Source organism: Schistocerca gregaria, chromosome 2 (genome assembly GCF_023897955.1).
Source record: "Schistocerca gregaria isolate iqSchGreg1 chromosome 2, iqSchGreg1.2, whole genome shotgun sequence".
Lineage (NCBI taxonomy): Eukaryota > Metazoa > Arthropoda > Insecta > Orthoptera > Acrididae > Schistocerca > Schistocerca gregaria.
In genome coordinates this window covers 793,571,437-793,592,178 of record NC_064921.1, presented here as the reverse complement: position 1 = coordinate 793,592,178, position 20,742 = coordinate 793,571,437, and the positions used below count along the sequence as shown (strand labels likewise).

At 40.0% G+C, this 20,742-nt stretch overlaps 1 protein-coding gene across 2 annotated transcripts in view; it reads right to left on the bottom strand.

The window, feature by feature from the left end:
• Positions 1–755: 755 nt before the first annotated feature.
• Positions 756–20,742, bottom strand: part of LOC126335058 (specificity protein transcription factor 3-like) — a 36,763-nt gene continuing 16,776 nt past the window's right edge. For both annotated transcript variants that reach the window (XM_049997941.1, XM_049997940.1), the window contains exons 3-4: positions 8,952–9,080; positions 756–4,745 (exon numbers count right to left, since the gene is read on the bottom strand). In XM_049997941.1, the coding sequence (XP_049853898.1) occupies positions 2,677–4,710 (2,034 nt within the window). In that variant the 5' untranslated portion in view covers positions 4,711–4,745; positions 8,952–9,080 and the 3' untranslated portion in view covers positions 756–2,676. The remainder of the gene's footprint in view (positions 4,746–8,951; positions 9,081–20,742) is intronic.

Here is a 20,742-nt window from a genome sequence, read left to right as displayed (position 1 = left end):
AGCCTATAATAAAGAAAAGATAAAGCTGTCCTGAAGTGAAAGACTTGTTTGAATACAACAATGCTTTCCTAGGCATAATCCTGTTGAAGATTGTACACTCTGGGTTTCCTTTGATTTTTCAACTCATATACCCAGTGATTTAAAGAAAGAACTGTCATTCAGCACAAACTCTGAAGCATGAAGAAACTATGACATTTTTTAACATTAGCAAATCACTGAAAGAGAAGCCAACAGACGAGCAGGATAAACTGATAGTATTGTAATTCTACCCTTCACCACAATTTGAAGTAGCCTGCTACAAATTGAGAGGTGGAGATTTAGATAACGATGTCAGCCTTGCCCCCTCCCCCCCCCCCCCCCCCCCTCTGCTCCTCTCTCTCTCTCTCTCTCTCTCTCTCTCTCTCTCTCTCTCTCTCTCTCACACACACACACACACACACACACACACACACAAACACACAGGGAGAAAACTATTGACTTTTATTCAAAGTTTAAAGAAATCTATGGTATTAAAAGACTGGAAACAAAGAAATGTAATTACAACATAGCAATTGTGTGCAATTTTTTACGTGAAAATGACTAGCACAAATAAACTGCCATGACAGCCTAATACGCTGTGCTAAAACAATGCACTGCCACTTCAAGCTTATGTAATGTACTATCCTCCAAAATAAATTACATAGTGCAACGCTAACAAGGAAAAAACATTATCCAATAATTCAAAATACATCTATTTCGGTTTTAAACACAATTAGTAATGCAGTACAGTAATTGGTTTATTTTGAACAAAGGGTTACTTGATCTGATATAATGTGAAACTTAATATGCTGTGCTCTTTCAACTGGCTGAATCTCACTCTGTAACAACTCTCCTAGCCTCAATTATATGTGTAAAAAACACCACTGATAAAGATTTGTGTATATATTTCAATAAAAATAATTTACAAAAGTGGAAACTATATAAGCATGTACAATTCATACTTGAAAATTATACACTTCATGTAGGCCACTATGTACAGGACATGCCTAAAAAATTCTATAAATAATATTTTTAGAACATTGGAGTACCTAGCCTTTCCCCGTAACACTAAAATGAAATCAGTAAGTTTCCATTGTATTTATATTTGAAATTTTTCAAGACAAAATAACAAGTAGTTCTGTAGTGATTTAAATAACATACAGGAATACACAAAATAAAGAAACATAGACACACAGGTTAACATGAAGCTATGGGACATGCCAGACGATATAGTCAACAACGAGGTCCTCACATGTCTGGTTTAAACAGATATTACTGAACACACATTGCTGTTTGTCAATCATTTATGTAAAGGATTTACCTTTTTGTCAGTTTCAGTGGGGTGACAGAAAGTAAAGAATTTTGAGACACAATCACTTTGCATAACAAACAGGTACAGTTTAAGATAATAGGTGCTGAGTGTGGTGTGTCTGTTGGCACAAAAGCAACTATTAACCATGATTCAAAATTAAAAGTAAAGTAAAAAGTGTCCGAGCAGTGTTATTTAATTTTTGCAAAATTTGCAAATAAAATATCAATAAATACTTTAAGTAGATGAAATAAGGAAAGAAACAGGATTTAGCTTTACAAAGAATCTTATGGAATGCAGTGTCATAAGGAGCAAACTCATGACTTATTTAGAAGAAAACAGAGAGCAAATTTTCACTGTGAAGGATCCAAGGTAGCATAACGCATCATAAAACACATAAATGTTATACTTCATCTTTTTTGCAACAGTAGTAGTTTGCTTACAGACATCGGATTGATTTATATATCCCTGCCACCTGCCACTCAACTGTATTATCTGATGACTGAGACATATACTGTTCAATACCATACTTATGACTCTGTTTATTCAACAATATCAACATTCTACGTGGTATGGCATAAAACAAAACTTCCATGCATTAAGTGATCACACAAGATAAACAAAATAAAGTATTAAAATGTACGACTAGGGTAGCAACTATGTATTCTGGACAGATCTTTGCTTTGGCAAATTCACTGTACAAGTATCTACCACTTAGATGTCTGTCGATTCCTGCCGTAGTACAATGAATGTACGAAGTAGGATTACACGGTGCTAAAAAATAAACACATTTTCACCAAATCCAATTTAATTCTTATATATATATATATCTGTTTATTATTCTGGACTTGGCAGTTAACTATACACATCTGTGTTAACACTATCTGTAAAACAATGAAATATTCATAAAATAACAGGAAGTTACACTCCCTATCATAATATTCAAAAAGGGCTGTAAGCCCACTGTGATGTACAAAAAGATGTACTCCATAACATACCTGGTAATTACCGTTTAGTTGGGATAATGTCCATATTCAACAATTATTTGCAGTAAGTTTTAATTTATAAATCATAGTGATCCCCCTCTCACACTGTTCGATCATTCTGAGCTCGGTATAAAATCATAAACCTGTACCACACACATAAAAGCTGTGTATATGATTTATCAAAAACAGTACAACAGTAACTCTGCAGCACAAGTGATCACTATCCGTAAGCAACATATGCAAAAGTTAATAGAAGGTGCTAAATATTAGTATATACAGCTAAGAAAAGTACAATGGTCTCAGGAGTACTGTCCTCACCCAGCATATTCCCTTTAAGGCTAGAAAATTTGTGCTTCGAGTTTTTCAGCGGTGATGCTGCAGCAGCATAGCACCTGTTTCTGCTGCAGTTGGTAAAACCACTGTTGCAACCATGGTAGCAGCAGGGGCATTGACTTGCTGAGCCTCATGGTCTGTTTGGTGCTGTTGGTGTTCCTGTTCTATCTGCTGAGGCTGTTGCTGTTGCTGTTGCTGCTGCTGCTGCTGCTGCTGCTGTTGTTGCTGCTGCTGCTGCAATGGTTGTTGCTGCTGTGGTTGTGCCTGCTGTTGCTGCTGCTGCTGTTGTTGTTGCTGCTGCTGCTGTTGGTGTTGCTGCTGCTGCTGCTGTTGTTGCTGTAGCAGCTGCTGTTGGTTGTTAAGTTCCTCTTTCACGCGTTTTGTAAGATGGCTGCGTGCATGTTTTCGTAAGTGATCTTTTCTGTAGAAACCTTTACCACACTCTGGGCAAAGTTCTGTCTTTTCTCCTGAATGTATAACGAAATGAAGATTTAGATGCTCTTTACGTTTGAAGCCTTTAAGGCAAACAGAACAAACAAATGGACGATCTGGATTATGACCCAACTTGTGCCTCTCCAAATGTTCCTTCCGTTTTAAACCTGCACCACAAATATCGCAAATGAACCTCCGTTCTATCTTGTGCCCGACAAGATGCTGTTCTAACAGCTCTTTTTCGGGATATGCCATATGACACTCGGGGCAACAAAATAATGTGGTGCCGTCCAACGCTGTTGCAATGTGCACTTGACCTGGCCTGGGCCGCCGGGGTTTCGGAGGTTTTTTCTTATACTTCTTCTTTTTCTTTGTTTTTGTGTTTGTTGCAGGGGCAGATGGCTCCTCAACTGCTGCACCGTTCGCTACTTCGACAATCTCGGGGTTTGAAAGGGGGGATGATTCGATGGCTGCTTCCCGTTTTATCGTTTCGGCAGAAAATTTCAAGAAGTGGTGCAAACTTAGTGGAAGTGTCGATGCTGGGATACGTGACAAGTAGTCTGCAACTGTTGAACCTGGGGTTGCAATACTCTGCCATGCAGCTGGCATGGCAGCAACTGTAGCATGCTGAGCCCCATTTCCATTAAAATCATCCTGAGAATCTTTATCATTTTCCGACTTAACAATAGCAAGTTGCAAAGTTTCCTTGCCTGGTTCCCCCTGTATCTTTTCAATTTCCATTGTGGCTATACCGTCACGCAAAATTAATTCTTGTGGAAGATGTGCTACGACGGCTACTGGGAAGGCCTGCTGGTGCTCCTCTGGCTTATCATCTGTTGCAACAGCAATTGTGTGTGTTTGGATCTGCTGATGATGATGCTGTTGCTGTTCTTGAGGATGCTGCTGTGGCTGCTGATGTTGATGTTGCTGCTGTTGGTGATGCTGCTGCTGCTGCTGCTGCTGCTGCTGCTGTTGTTGTTGTTGTTGTTGTTGCTGCTGCTGCTGCTGTTGTTGTTGTTGCTGCTGCTGCTGCTGTTGCTGCGACTGCTGCTGCTGTTCCTGTTGAGGTGTTTGTTGTTGCTGTTGCTGCTGCAACGAAACCTGTGCTTGAGAGCTGTTATTGGAGGCATCGGATTCACTCTGTGGCTGAGCCGGTTGTGGTGTTACCTGAATGTGAGGATGCTGCACTTGCAACTGAACAATTTCACCACCTTGCTGTTGACCACATAATGTTAAAATCCCTTGTGAGAAAAGAGGAGATATATACTTGGGGCCCACATTACTAGCAGCACCATTAGCACCTAGTGTTGCGTTGGGGTTAACTACTTGAATGTGAACTGCTTGCTGTGGCTGTCCAGGTTCACCAGGCTTTCCGGCAATGCTGATAGGTAGGGTTATCAGTGCTTGCTGCGCCTGTGGATGCTGGCTGTTTATGGCACCTTGGGTTGTCAACGTAAAACCATTTGGATCAACAGGGCGCAAATAATGCACTGCACCATCACCACCACTAAAAACACCAAGAACTTGGCCACCAGCAGCAACATTGTGAGCAAGCTTTGCAGTGGCAACTTGATGAACAGTAGCTGTAGGAACTGATCCAGTGAACGGACTTCCAAATGGTGTGAAGTTCATTTTAGCTCTGTCAAAAAACTGTAAAATTACAGAACCTGCAAATAAGATAATGCACAGTATTAGAACACAAAATATACAAGAATTTTACTATTTTCTACAGAATTTTCCACTGTCGCTTTTTGCCCCCCCCCCCCCCCCCAAACACACACACACACACACACACACACACACACACACACACACACACACACACACACACAAAATTGTGGTGGAGAAACAAAGTTTTTTTTCTGAATATGTAACAATTATTATTTACAAATGAAATTAGTTAAAAGTGATTGAAAAAAGTCTTGTTCACCACGGACCACGGCATTCACAAGGTAATTACTTGCTGTTCTTTCAAAAGTATTCCGTCGCAAGCTAAACATGGAAATCTTAACAACAGTGCTCAAACCAATTAGAAGACTGATACAGATATCTGATACATTTTGGATGGAATGATGCATAAATTAAGAGAAAGGCAAACCCTCGCCTACAGGAGACTTGTATGTGGTGCATACACATGCTTAACAGAAAACAGAGTTCCCCAGCTTTTGAGCTCTGGTTCTCCTTCTAGCAGGAAGTACACACATTCAGACATACACCTATGCAGACGCCCAAACACACTATGAAGACACAATTCCCACCTATGTAGTTTGGAGGAACTTGTGCTGTCAGAAAGTAACCAAATGGCGCATGTAATGAAGCAGCAGTTAAAGTAATTTGTGTTGTGGTGGGCAGCATGTTTGGCAACTGGATGGTAAAATATGGATTTGGTCACACTTTGGTGGTGGAAATTTATGCAAGGAAACAGTACCTGCAGAATAGCGCATATATGTGGCTGCTTCCACTTATGGCCCAATTTTTTTTTGGGTTTGGCCTTGGTTTGTTGGTGGTCATTTGCACAAGATAGTAATTGCAACATAGCCGATATATAACATGGCACTTTCACATGTGGTACTGCCTTTTATAGGATAGCAAATTCCTGAGACTGGAATGTGATAGGAGGTGATGGGTGGGTGTATGGGACAGGTCTTGCACCTGGGTCGTCCACAAAGGAATGACTAATGGCGAGCAGGACTGGAGTAGGGCTACATAAGGATATTCTGTACATTGGGGGAGTGGCTGAGCATCACCTTGGGTGATGTGATTACTATTTTGCCTGGGATATCCCTTAACTCAGAGAACGATGAGAGATAACCAAAGCTCTGGTGATGGTTGTACTTGAACTTTTCAATGTCTGGGTGATACTGGGTGATAACAGGAGTGATGGCTGGTGGCTGGTTAACATGTTTAGTCATGAGATATGAGGATATGGCAGGGGAGATTTGTTTATGGATGAGCGGGGTAAGACTTTGTCTGTCAATAAAGGCTCTGGTAAGATTATCAGTATATTTCAAAAACTCCTGCTTTCCACTGCAGATACATTCACAGGTGGTGAGGTTGTAAGGAAGAGTCTTTCTGACATGGAACAGTTGACAGCTGTCAAAGTCGAGATACTATTGATGGCTAGTGTGGTGTATATAAGCAGACATCTTCATGGAGCCTTCTGAGAGGTTGAGATTGTCATCTAGGAAGGTAACTCATTGAGTTGTCCTTGGCATGTGTCCTTAACATGAAAATGTCATCAATTAATCTGAGGCTGACAAGGAATTTTAAGTACTGAGTGGATATAAAGGATTTCTCCACACGGCCCATAAATAAGTTGGTGTAGGATGGTACCATGTGACTACTCATGGCAGCAACACAGATTTATTTATAGATTTGGCCTTCAAAAGTGAAATACTTGTGGGTCCACATCTGTTTTGCAAAGAGGATTTGGAAAGAGGTAATGGCTCTGGTATAAGGAGGAAGCTGGGAAAGATAGTGTTCATGGTCGCAAGGTCCTTGGCACCCTCTTAGAACTCCTTTTGTTTTTTTGTGCAGCCACTGAGTCATCTGTCTTTCCCACTCTTGCCTTGTACTACCCTGTTACTCCTTGCCTTGTGTGTCCTTCCCTAACCGCTCCTCACACCCATCAGCTCAGGCAACCAAGCTCAACAATTGATAATCAATAATTAAAGTCGCCACAGCCACAATAATGTGCATTTGTGTGTCTGTGTGGTTGTGTGTGTGAATGTGTGTACTTCTTACTACATAAAGAGCCAGAGCTTGAAAGCCAGTGAACAGTTTTCTTTTATATTTGTCTTTGTGTCAAACATCTGTCTGCTATAAGTGTCTGGTTGCCTTTCCCCTATTTTAAATAATGTGGAGATGAATGTTGTGACTTGGTGAATTTAAGGGTAAACACTGCTTGGTATTGCTACAGGATCAGGAAAAGTCATCCCCACTCGCCTAGATGCATAGGCCAACGTCTTAGTAGTGTGACATGCCCAAATCTCCAAAAGTGTGGTAGAAGCTAGTCAGTTGCAGGCAGAGGTAGCAAATGACATTTGAGCTTCCAAAGTGTAATTTCACAGGTGATCAGTGAGGAGCTTAGGTCATGGTCAAATAAAGGCCTAACGTAACTTTAACTCTGTTGACTTTGATTTGGATAAAAGTCCAGTTGCCTGGAAATAAATTATTGCATTCACACAATGGTTCAAATGGTTCAAATGGCTCTGAGCACTATGGGACTTAACATCTGAGGTCATCAGTCCCCTAGAACTTAGAACTACTTAAACCCACCTAACCTAAGGACATCACACACATCCATGCCCGAGGCAGGATTCGAACCTGCGACCGTAGCATCACACAATGGGATATTGGCATATACAACATGAATATCAGCACAATATCTTCAATAAGCCAGTCCATTTACAGACTGATGTCTCTTGCTCAAGGCCATCACAGGAGGTAGCAGACTATTACTCAATTGTTGGAAACAGAACTCAGAATATCACAGAAAATGCTCATTTTTATTTTTGTGAAGCTAACTTCTATGCACATAGGCTTCCGTGTGTATCCCATTAATTACATATCATATCATCTTAGTAGATAAAAGATGATGGACATAGGAACATTGTGGGTAGGGATATACTGAATGCAGCCATATTTTATTCTTTGAAAAGTCACAGTTTAGTACTGTCGGGTGAGGTGTGAGACCAAGGCACTACTGAGCTGTGATGTATGCTGGACCACCAGTCTTAACTTTATTCGGACAGCTATGAATGGCTCCAGAGAGACCACTTGATGGTTTGACGTTGTCAGGAGATGTACTTCCAGTGCTATGGTCGCAGCAATATCATTTCACTCCTGCTGGAAATGTCAGGGATTCACTTGGAAGACATACTGCAAGAACATCCCATGAGTTTGTACAATATCCACACCTGCCACACCCATATGGAGCATGAAATAACCCACACATTTTGCCTAACTTGCACCTTACAAGATGTCAAATATTTCAAAGATTTACTAAATGGAGAATTCTGTTTTCTTGAGCAGCACTAAATACATAGATTTTAATAACCTGTAACTGGGTTAGGGATTGCCCCTGGTAACGATTATGCAGGCAGGATAAAAACACCATCATATTGTCCTTTTGTGTCTTTTACAACTTGGTGTGAAGTCTGATCATGTATGAATAGAGGCTTGAATTAGTTTTAAATTTGTTGTCTTTGATGTGGATAAAAGTCCAGACGCCTCAAAATCTAAATCATAATTTTCTAAAATTGGCTAGCAGGGTTGGTCATTTGTAATGGCCACATATACAATGTTATGGCACTGTAACGGTTCCTTCTCCATTTTATTGTTATTACACTACTCTACAATTTGTCAATCATAGCTCCAAACATACGGACAAGATTTTATGTAGCCTCCAACAGTACATTCTATAACAGTATAAGTTATCCAAAAGTATATCCCTCTATGGATTGTCTCCTAATAATTCTGATGAATGTCTACACATCTGCATTGCTACAAAGGCACTGCTTATATTCTAATGGCAAAAGCAAACTTCACTAAATATTATATGACAGTAAAATATTTTATAAAAGTAAACTACACAAACATCTCAAACAACTGGTGCAACAAGAATGAAAAACAGAACTCTAACAAGAGCTAAACAAGTACAGCTCGCTTTGAGCATTAATTAACCTACAATACGGCAATAAAGAAATGACTGAATGAATGGTTAACTGAAAGGTATTTTTGCAGCTAGTGGGTATGAAATCTGTACAGGCTATTTTAGTTCTGGAATTAATAAATGAAAAGTGAAGATTGACGCAATTCAAGAAAGAATAATGTGAAAGGGTACAAAAAGTAGCAATCAGAAATATACATACAACAGATTCATTCACAGCACTTGTCAGGGACTACGGCTGGCAGCCTTGCAGTCTGGACAGCCTGAACGATCAGAATCTAATGCCCCAAAAGACATTCCGCTCCTTTGGAAATGTTCTGTCGGTCAAGTCCTGCAATGAGAAGTAATATGTATGAAAAACAAGGCACATAATGACATTCCGAAAGCAAATTCATGATGTATCAGAATGAAAACTAAAACCTAAAATAGTTCATAGCTGAGAAGACAACACTGTGGTTCCAGACATATTTGGAAAAATCAGTCAGGGAATAAATAATTAAAAAACTGAAAATATGGCATAAAAAGGGCACTTATAAGGTAACAAAGATTCAGATAGCAAAGTAATTCACCAAAAAAATTACACCTGTAAAGGTCCCTGCAATTTTCTGTCACAAGTTTGAACACAAAATTAATTTATACGCAAAAAATCCCCCAACATAATTTCATAACATACATGAAATGAACAGAAAAGCACTAAAATAATTTACAACAATAAACAGCAATTATTTGCCGATGTTAGCTGCAACAGGCAGAAGGCGGGCTTTGTTGGTGCTGCACATTTTTCTAGATTTTGACAAAGATAAATTCAACCTGCAGTGTTCTTCTTTGGCATGCCAGAGTAGAAATTGTCTCAGAAACACTAAGTAAAAAATCTGCACAATTCGCACATTTATTTATACGTAAAAGCAGACAACGTAATTTTCCTTTGTATGAGAATGTGAGTGCGAGATTCATGAGCAGATTTGAAATTATATACACTCCTGGAAATGGAAAAAAGAACACATTGACACCGGTGTGTCAGACCCATCATACTTGCTCCGGACACTGCGAGAGGGCTGTACAAGCAATGACCACACGCCGCCGTCAGTGTCAGCCAGTTTGCCGTGGCATACGGAGCTCCATCGCAGTCTTTAACACTGGTAGCATGCCGCGACAGCGTGGACGTGAACCGTATGTGCAGTTGACGGACTTTGAGCGAGGGCGTATAGTGGGCATGCGGGAGGCCGGGTGGACGTACCGCCGAATTGCTCAACACGTGGGGCGTGAGGTCTCCACAGTACACCGATGTTGTCGCCAGTGGTTGGCGGAAGGTGCACGTGCCCGTCGGCCTGGGACCGGACCGCAGCGACGCACGGATGCACGCCAAGACCGTAGGATCCTACGCAGTGCCGTAGGGGACCGCACCGCCACTTCCCAGCAAATTAGGGACACTGTTGCTCCTGGGGTATCGGCGAGGACCATTCGCAACCGTCTCCATGAAGCTGGGCTACGGTCCCGCACACCGTTAGGCCGTCTTCTGCTCACGCCCCAACATCGTGCAGCTCGCCTCCAGTGGTGTCGCGACAGGCGTGAATGGAGGGACGAATGGAGACGTGTCGTCTTCAGCGATGACAGTCGCTTCTGCCTTGGTGCCAATGATGGTCGTATGCGTGTTTGGCGCCGTTCTGGTGAGCGCCACAATCAGGACTGCATACGACCGAGGCACACAGGGCCAACACCCGGCATCATTGTGTGGGGAGCGATCTCCTACACTGGCCGTACACCTCTGGTGATCGTCGAGGGGACACTGAATAGTGCACGGTACATCCAAACCGTCATCGAACCCATCGTTCTACCATTCCTAGACTGGCAAGGGAACTTGCTGTTCCAACAGGACAATGCACGTTTGCATGTATCCCGTGCCACCCAACGTGCTCTAGAAGGTGTAAGTCAACTACCCTGGCCAGCAAGATCTCCAGATCTGTCCCCCATTGAGCATGTTTGGGACTGGATGAAGCGTCGTCTCACGCGGTCTGCACGTCCAGCACGAACGCTGGTCCAACTGAGGCGCCAGGTGGAAATGGCATGGCAAGCCGTTCCACAGGACTACATCGAGCATCTCTACGATCGTCTCCATGGGAGAATAGCAGCCTGCATTGCTGCGAAAGGTGGATATACACTGTACTAGTGCCGACATTGTGCATGCTCTGTTGCCGGTGTCTATGTGCCTGTGGTTCTGTCAGTGTGATCATGTGATGTATCTGACCCCAGGAATGTGTCAATAAAGTTTCCCCTTCCTGGGACAATGAATTCACGGTGTTCTTATTTCAATTTCCAGGAGTGTAGATTCACATATTTTACTGATTGCAGCAATACCCATTTGTACTGTTAAAATAATGCAAAATTTTGAACATTCGGCGAGTGTTGTGATAAACTCCTACTGTTATTGTCAATTTTAGGCTTAAACTAATTTGTACTCTTTTAAAAATTTTGGTAAGGGTATGGCTAGCTTCATTCAAAACAATCATTCTCTAATTTCATTGTATAATTACAGGTGAAACAGGTTATTTCTGAGAATTTTCTGATGCTTACAAAACTTTATTATGATAAGATACTAGTACGAGTATTTTTACATAACTTACTTCATGGCAACTCAGCATTGTGATTCACAATTACTGTCAAAGAACAGGTCACTCCAAATTTCATTGTATATCAACATAAATAAACACACATTTTTCAGAACTTTCGGAACTTACCGTTGTTCTGTATATAATCTAATATGTAGTAAATCAGCATATATGATTTAGTTACTGTAGCAGATATTATAATAAATGTATTGTGTTACATCTAGTTTTTCCCTTAAACAGGAGATATTCTCTACATTTACTATAAATCATCTCTATTTTCAAGTTTGCTAATACCTATAATAAACCTCAAAAAGTTTTAGGAAATTAGTAATTTTTACCAAAGGTTTTTCTGTTGCCTTAATAGAAATCTTGTTTTGGGTATTCTCTTCAATTCTTATAGGGAATTACCAAGTTTTTAGCTCAACCGCATAAAAGATAATTAGCAGGCTTAGCTCAAAGTTATTTGTTCACAGTACTGTAATACACTGCACTAGCAAAAATGCAGCCCCAACAGGAATGCTTTCTCGAATACAGGATGAGTCAGTTGATGATTATAAGCAGCTGTAAATCATCCTGTCTACTGTCGAACGATTGGCAGGTGCTGCAAATTGATGAGCTGGCAGAGCTCCAGGGAGCCATGTACCTGTGGTACTGGATCAAAGGTACCTCGAGTACTATGCTCTCCTGTGTATACTATCTCCTCTGCAGAAAGTACAGGATCTGCCATTACTCACCCACTTGACTGCGAGTGGTGTTTCAGTGGTAGATCTAGGCAACCTGCACAGCATGGAAGGGTACTAGGGAGGACTCAGGATGTTATACTAATCCCCCTGACCAACAAGTTTGAGGTGCTGTTTTTCACTGAAACTGAGCCAGTGGGACTCACTTCACCTGCTTTGGAGAAATGTGTTTTGTCTGTTGTCGAGAGGAGGCAAACACAAAAGGGTAGGGTTTATTAATTGTTGGCAGTTCAAACGTATAGCAGCAAGGGACAGGAAAGAATACTAGATTCACTCAATATGTATGCCTGGGGACCTCATTCAAAATGTTGAAGAGGCTATTCCGGCAGCCACTGAGGGAACAGGGTGCAAGTAACTGCAGATTTTGGCGAACACTGGAACAAATTATGGTGTTGTTTGGCCTCCGTGGTCATACTTGGATTATTCCAGTGACTGGCAGAGAAGGTTGAGAAGCCCAGCCTTGCGCATGAAGTTTCAACTAAGCTCACAATTTACAGCATTGTCCCCAGAACTGATCGTGACCCCTTGGTTCTGAGCTGATAGGAAGGAATGAACCAGAGACTTCAAAAGTTCCTGACAAGCTAGGTTGCAATTTCATGGACTTGCACCATAGGGTTGAGAACTGTAGAGTACCACTAAATGAATCAGGTGTGAACTTTCTTTCTTCTTCTTCTTCTTCTTCTTCTTCTTCTTCTTCTCCTCCTCCTTTTTTTCCCATCCAGTGCAGGTAATGAGATCTGTGTTGAAACCCAGAAGTATCAATATAGGATCGAAGGAAATTCCACCCACAGGTGACAGTACTGAAATCCTGGTGGTTACTGAAAAAGTATTTGCAACCCACTGCCAAAGTTTGGAGTGCTCCTGAAAAACAGTGAAGCTCACGTAATACTTGGTATAGAAAGCTGGTTGAGACCTGAAATTGACAGCAGTGAGATTTTCGGAGAAAATTTAATTGTATACTGAAAGGATAGGCTAATAGGAAATGGAGATGGTGTATTTGTCACAGTAGACACAAAACTCAAATCCACTGAGACAGAAACTGAAGATGCATATGAGATTGTTTGGGCAAGACTTAATATCAGGGATGAGCATAAAATGGAAATTGGATCCTTCTATTGCCCAACACCAGACTCGTCTCCTGGTGTAACTGAAAACTTTAGAGAACACATGAGTTGGCTTGTATGTTAAGTTTGTACTACCATCATCGGTGGAGATTAATCATTCAACAATCAATTGGGAAAATTACAGTTTTGTTAGTGGTGGGCATGACAAGACAGTCTGTGAAACATTATAAAACTACATAGATAAGATAGTTCGGAACCCCGTAAGATAGTTCAGAACCCCACTCATGATGAAAATATATTACATCTAATGGTAACAAATAGACCTGACCTCTTTGAGGATGCCCACATCAAAACTGGTACCAATGGCCACGATGCAGTTGTGGCAACAATTATTACCAAAGTACAAAGGACAACTAAAACAAACACACAGATATAGATAAAATAGCAGTAGTGTCAGACCTCAGTGAGGAGCTTGAAACTTTCAGCACAGGAAAGGAGCATATGAACGAACCACAGATTAAGTTTACAGGAATAGTTGACCATTAACTGGATAGATGTGTACTCAGTAGGACAGTTCATGGTATACTACCACTGTAAAGAAACTTCTACAGAAACAGAAACTACTGCATAATAGGAGTAAAAAAGGATAACCTATAGATAGAGAGATGTTGAATGAAATGTGTTTGGCTGTAAAAAGAGCAATGTGTGAAGCATTCAGTGACTACCATAACACAATACTGTCAAATGGTCATTCACAAAACCCAATGAATTGTGGTCATATTTAAAGGTTGCTACTGATACCAAAGTCAGTGTCCAGTCACTCTTGAATGAGACAGGCACTGAAACTGAGATAGCAAATCAAAATCTGAAATGCTTAACTCTGTTGCCAAATGTTATTTTACAAAGAAAAATCCAGCAGAATTGCCTCAATTTAATCCTTGTACCACTGAAAAGATGAATGAAATAAGTATTAGTGTCAGTGGAGTTGAGAAACAAATGAAATCATTAAAAAAAACAAAGCTCGAGATCCCAGCTGAATCCCTATCGGATTCTATACCGAATTTGTGGCTGAGTTAGCACCTCTTCTAACTATAATCTATCGTAAACACACACACACACACACACACACACACACACACACACAAAGTTCAGTAGTTGGAAGAGAGCAAAGTTCCTGCCGGTCTACAAGAAGGTAGTAGAAGCGGTCCAAAAAACTACATTACTGACATCAATTTTTTGTAGAATCTTGGAACATATTCTGATCTCAAATATGATGAGGTCGCCTGAACAGAATGATCTTCATGCTACCCAGCACAAATTCTAAAAACATCGACCATATGAAACCCAACTCACACTTTTCAAACATGACATACTGAAAGTTTTGGATCGAGGCAGTCTGACAGATGCAGTATTTCTTGATTTATGAAAAGCATTACCACATGTACACTTATTTTCTAAAGTATGATCATATGGGGTATCAAGTGGAATTTGTAACCGGAATGAGAACTCTTTGGTAGGGCAGGTGCAGCATGTTATCTTGGGTGGATAATCATCATCAGATGTAGAAGTAACTTTGGATGTGCCGCAGGGAAATGTGTCGGGACCCTTGCTGTTCATGTTCTACATTAATGACCATGTGAACATTATAAATAATATCCTCAGAGTTTCTGCAGATGATGCAGTTGTCTGTAATGAAGTACTGTCTCAAAGACGCTGCATAAATATTCAGTCAGCTCCTGATAAGATTTCAAGGCCTTTAAATATGTCTGCTTGTGTCTGTGTATGTGTGTGTGTGTGTGTGTGTGTGTGTGTGTGTGTGTGTGCACGAGTGTACACCTGTCCTTTTTTTCTCCTAAGGGAAGTCTTTCCGCTCCCGGGATTGGAATGACTCCTTACCCTCTCCCTTAAAACCCACATCCTTTCGTCTTTCCCTCTCCTTCCTGAAGAAGCAACCATCGGTTGCGAAAGCTAGTAATTCTGTGTGTGTGTTTGTGTGTTTTGTTCATTGTGCCTGTCTGCCGGCGCTTTCCCGCTTGGTAAGTCTTGGAATCTTTGTTTTTAATATATTTTTCCCATGTGGAAGTTTCTTTCTATTATATATATATATATATATATATATATATATATATATATATATATATATACACAAAAAAAACCTTTCAATGCTCTGTCAAATTCTTCACGCAGTATCATACCTCCCATTTCATCTTCATCTATGCCCCCTTCCACTTCCATAGTATTGTCCTCAAGTTCATCACCTTGTATAGACCTTCTATATACCCCTTCCACCTTTCTGCTTTCCCTTCTTTGCTTAGGACTGGTTTTCCATCTGAGCTCTTGATGTGGTTCTCTTTTCTCCAGAGATCTGTTTTTAATTTTTCTGTAGGCAGTATCTATCTTACACCTAGTGATATATGCCTCTACATCCTTACATTTGTCCTCTAGCCATCTTTGCTTAGCCATTTTGCACTTCCTGTCGATCTCATTTTTGAGACGTTTGTATTCCATTTTGCCTGCTTCACTTACTGTACTTTTTTAATATTTCTCCTTTCATCAATTAAATTCAATATCTCTTCTGTTACCCAAGGATTTCTGCTAGCCCTCGCCTTTTCACCTACTTCATCCTCTGCTGCCTTCACTATTTCATCTCTCAAAGCTACCCATTCTTCTTTATACTGTATTTCTTTCCCCCATATTTGTCAATTGTTCACTAATGCTCTCTCTGAAACTGTTTACTACCTCTGGTTCTTTCAGTTCATCCAGGTCCCATCTCCTTAAATTCCTGCCTTTTTGCAGTGTCTTCTGTTTTAGTCTACAGTTCATAACCAATAAATTGTGGTCAGAGTCCACATCTGCCCCTGGAAATGTCTTACAGTTTAAAACCTGGTTCCTAAATCTCTGTCTTACCATTATATAATCTATCTGAAATTTTCCAGTGTCTCCAGGCCTCTTCCATGTATACCACTTTCTCTCATGATTCTTAAGCCAAGCGTTAGCTATGATTAAGTTATGCTCTGCGCAAAATTATACCAGGTGGCTTCCTCTTTCATTCCTCACCCCCCAGTCCATATTCACCTACTACTTTTGCTTCTCTTCCTTTCCCAACTATCGAACTCCAGTCCCCCATGACTATAAAATTTTCACCTCCCTTAACTATCTGAATAGTTTCCTTGATTGCATCATACATTTCTTCAATCACTTCATCATCTGCGGAGCTAGTTGGCTTCTAAACTTGTACTACTGTGGTAGGCCTGGGCTTTGTGTCTATCTTGGCTGAAATAATGTGTTCACCATACAGTTCATAGTAGCCTATCTGCACTCCTGTTTTTTTATTTTTATTTAAATAAATACTCATTATTAAACCTACTCCTGCATTACCCTTATTTGATACACCTAACTTTAAACTATCCATTTCCCTTTTTAAATTTTCTAACCTACCTGCCTAATTAAGGGATCTGACATTCCATGCTCCAATCCGTTGAACGTCAGTTTTCTTTCTCCGGATAACAACGTTGTCCTGAGTAGTCGCTGCCAGGTGATCTGAATAGAGGACTATTTTACCTCCAGAATATTTTACCCAAGAGGACACCACCATCACTGAACCATACAGTAAAGCTGCATGCCCTCCGGAAAAATTACAGCTGTAGTTTCCTCTTGCTTTCAGCCATTTGCAGTACCAGCACAGCAAGCCCGTTTTGGTTAACGTTACATGGCCAGATCAGTCAACCATCCAGACTGTTGCCCCTGCAACTACTGAAACGGCTGCTGCCCCTCTTCAGGAACCACACATTTATCTGGCCTCCCAACAGATATCCCCCATTGTAGTTGCACCTACGGTATGGCTACCTGTAATGCTCAAGCACACAAGCCTCCCCACCAACAGCAATGTCCATGGTTAATGGGGGCAAATTAGATTAACAGGAGATATTTAACATATACAGAGAAGGGCAGCACATATGGTTACAGGTTTGTTCGGCCTGCAGAAGAGTGTTATAGTGATGCTGAAGAAACTGAACTGGCAGACTCTTGAAGATAGACATAAAATATATTGAGAAAGCCTGGTTACAAAGTTCCAAGACCAGGCTTTAAATGATTTTCAGAATATACTACAACCCCCTACTTGGATCATGAGGGCAAGATTAGATTAATTACAGCACATAGAGGCAAATCATTCTATCTGCACTTCATTCAAGAATGGAAGAGTAAGAAACCCTAATAACTAGTACATTCTCCCTGTCATGCACTTCACAGTGGTTTGCTGAGTACAGATTTAGATTGCAAAATGCTTTCCAAAATGTCACTGTTCTCACAAACCCAGCCTGAAATTGTGATAATATCTTTGATTGCTGTTTTCTATGATTCTCAGTTTTATTTTTTAATTTCTCTTGTATTTTGTCACCCTCTTCTTCAACAATGTTCTGCTGTCATTTCGTCTTTTTTCATTTCCTCTAGCCAACTACAGTTGCTTGATAGTGCTTCCTTTATTATCTGATCTCCATTCTCAGCTGCTTCTTGTCTTCTCTCTTAATGCTGGTTTCTGAAAGACTTCATTGCTGCTGTCCTAATTTGACAGTTCCACATGACTGTCTAGGCAGTGCAGCTTTTCCACACAGTTCGCTTACTATGAACTTTCATTCTCCACACGGGTTTCCACGTTATGGTAAATAACCAGAAAGCAAAATCGTGGGAAAACAAAAAACAACTGACAGAAAAGCTAAATATACTGTAACCACAGTAGTGACGTACCAAACTACCATATGCAAACTAGCAGTGCTGCTGCCTGCGTAATCTGAATATATCAAACCGCATGTAATAACAGTGGAAAATGAACTTATCAGTCAATACATAAACTACAATCATGGCACAGAAAACAGAACACTATTGGATACCATTGTTGGATGGTAGGAATTTCAGCAACTGGAATTATTTAGTTAGTGGAAAGTCCGACACAGAAATGGCAAGAGTCTATTCACGACAATAAAGTTGAACAACTTTTCTAAATGTAACGGGTCATTAAATAAGCTGCCTTCATCTATAGCATTTGTCTTCCAGCAATGTCAAAGAAAGCATCAAGCCATGTATGGTGCAAGGTCTAAATATACTTGTTACGGACATGGGAAATATTGGGGCACAATGTAGAGCATGCAAACATAAAAGGAAGAATTCCACAAATATAACGGCTAAGGTACAAGACACAACTGAAGTGAAGACAGTTTTTCTTTGTCAGCTGCTTCTGAAAGTTTGTCAGATAACAAACTGGAGTGATTTCTGACATAGGGACAACAGAACATTTAGCCAATAAATGTGTTTCCTTTGACAAATGTGAGGGAACTTGAAACTCCAATAAGAATTATAGTTGCCAGAACTGATACATTTTTGTTTGGCAGAAAGTTTGGAGAAGTTGATGTTGAAGGCACAGTTTGTGGAAAAAAATTTCAAATAAAAATAAAAGTCATTCTTGCAGTACCACGTTCCCTAACAATCTTTTGTTGGTATGTAAACCATGGGCTACAATATTGTTTTTGAAAGTTAAGTGGGCTCAGTTCAAAGAGGCAATGAAGTTACGGCTGTAGCTCAAAGGAAAGATTCGGGTTTGTATACCCTTTAGTGTATACTTACTATGAATGCTATGTTTGGTGCTCCAGATTCAGACAAAAGCTTAGGACATTTGAACTTTGAAAATATGAAAAAACTTCATTATCTAGCAGATGGACTGGACGAAGTACAGTTTTATGAACCTGTAACTAAATGTTTGATCTGCTCCGAAAGTAAAACAAACATGATTATCACACAATGAGTCTCATGTTTGAGCTGGTGATCACACAGTAATGTGCATGGCCCTATACTGCCCATCTATTTTGATGGAATGATGCAGTGACTTTCACTGACAATCCTACTCACTTTCCAGTAGCTTATATAGTTCAATCAAAACTGTAAGTGTTTCATTATTTTAAAGTATATTATGAAGGGGCTACTGCTCATTTTGAGATGAAAATCGGGAGATTTAGATGTGGTAATGGTTGTGAACACATTTCGAATGAAATGATGAAATTCTTTGTAGGAAAGGGTGTGCAGTTAAGAGTTTACGATAAAGTACACATGTCAACGAAACAGAGTGTTAGAGCAACTAAATCATACTATAACTGAAAAATCTCACTGTTTAGTTCTTGCATGCAAACTTGGAAAGAAATTTTTGTCAGAAGCTGCAATTGCAGCTATTGTTATCATTAACCATTGTCCTACGTCGGCTTTATGTGGAGAATTCCAGCAATGCTGCGGTATAGAAGGAAGTTAAACTTGAATAAACTGCATGTGTTTAGGTGCACTGCATACCTGCATGCTCTAAAGGAATTAATAACAAGAAAGCCTGATAGTAGGTCATTAAAGTGTTTCATAATTTGCTATTGTCCTAACAGTTATAGATTATGGTATACCAAAGAAGATAAAACAGTATTTAGAAGATATGTAGTTTTTAAAGAAGACAAATTTTTGTTTGAAGGTGGAAGTAGTGATACTGGATTATTGTGGAGACTATTCAAATGGGCAATGCAGCGCATAACAAAGCAGATCATCAGGGTCATCAGACTGAAACAAACTTTGGGGAAACTGAATGAACTGTTGAAGATAACTCAGAATTTATGAAGTTGAAGAAAACAGAACCTTTGTGGAAAAACACAACAGCTACATCACTATTCTGTAATTTACACTAAGGTCAGAGGGTTTATAGCATCACCTTCGGACTATTTCTCTACCACTCTACTCTCGAACAGCAAATGAGAAGAGCAAGCACTTAAATCTTTTCATGGGAGCTCTGAGTTCTCATTTTTTTTTATTTTTTAAAACAATGATACATTTCTCCCTATGTAGCTTAGTGTGAACAAAATATTTTCATATTTTGACAAAAAAGTTGGTAATCTGATTTACCATGTAACCAAAATATAACTGATTTCTTTTAACACTCATATAGACGACCTCATACTTTTCTCTATTTACAGTGAAAGACCACTTTTAGCACCATACAGATATGTTGTCTAAATAACTGCGCAATTGGTTTTAATCTTCTGGTGACTTTACTACACGGTAAATGGCAGCATCATCTGCAAATAATGTGAGAGGGCTGCTCAAATTGCTTCTAAATAGTTTACATAGATTAGGAACAGCAGAAGGTCTATAACACTTTCTGGAGATAACCAGACATCACTTCGTTCTACCCACTGACTTTCTGTCAATTACTGTAAACTGTGTTTTTTTCTGATTGGAAATCATGAACCCAGTCACACAACTGAGATTATACTCCAAATGCATGCAATTTGATTTCACATCATTTGTGAGGATTGGTGTCAAAAACCTTCTGGAAACTAGAAATATGGAAGCAATTTGAGATCCCCTGTTGATAGCAGATTGTTTTATTTGAGGTAATTCATAATGTTTGAACATAGTATATGTTCCAAATTTCTATTGCAAATTATCATCTGTGATACAGGTCTGTACTCTAGCATGTACTTTAATTTCCTTTCCTTTCTTGGGTAATGGTGTGACCTGTGCAACTTTCCAGTCTTTTGGTATGGATCTTTCACTGAGTG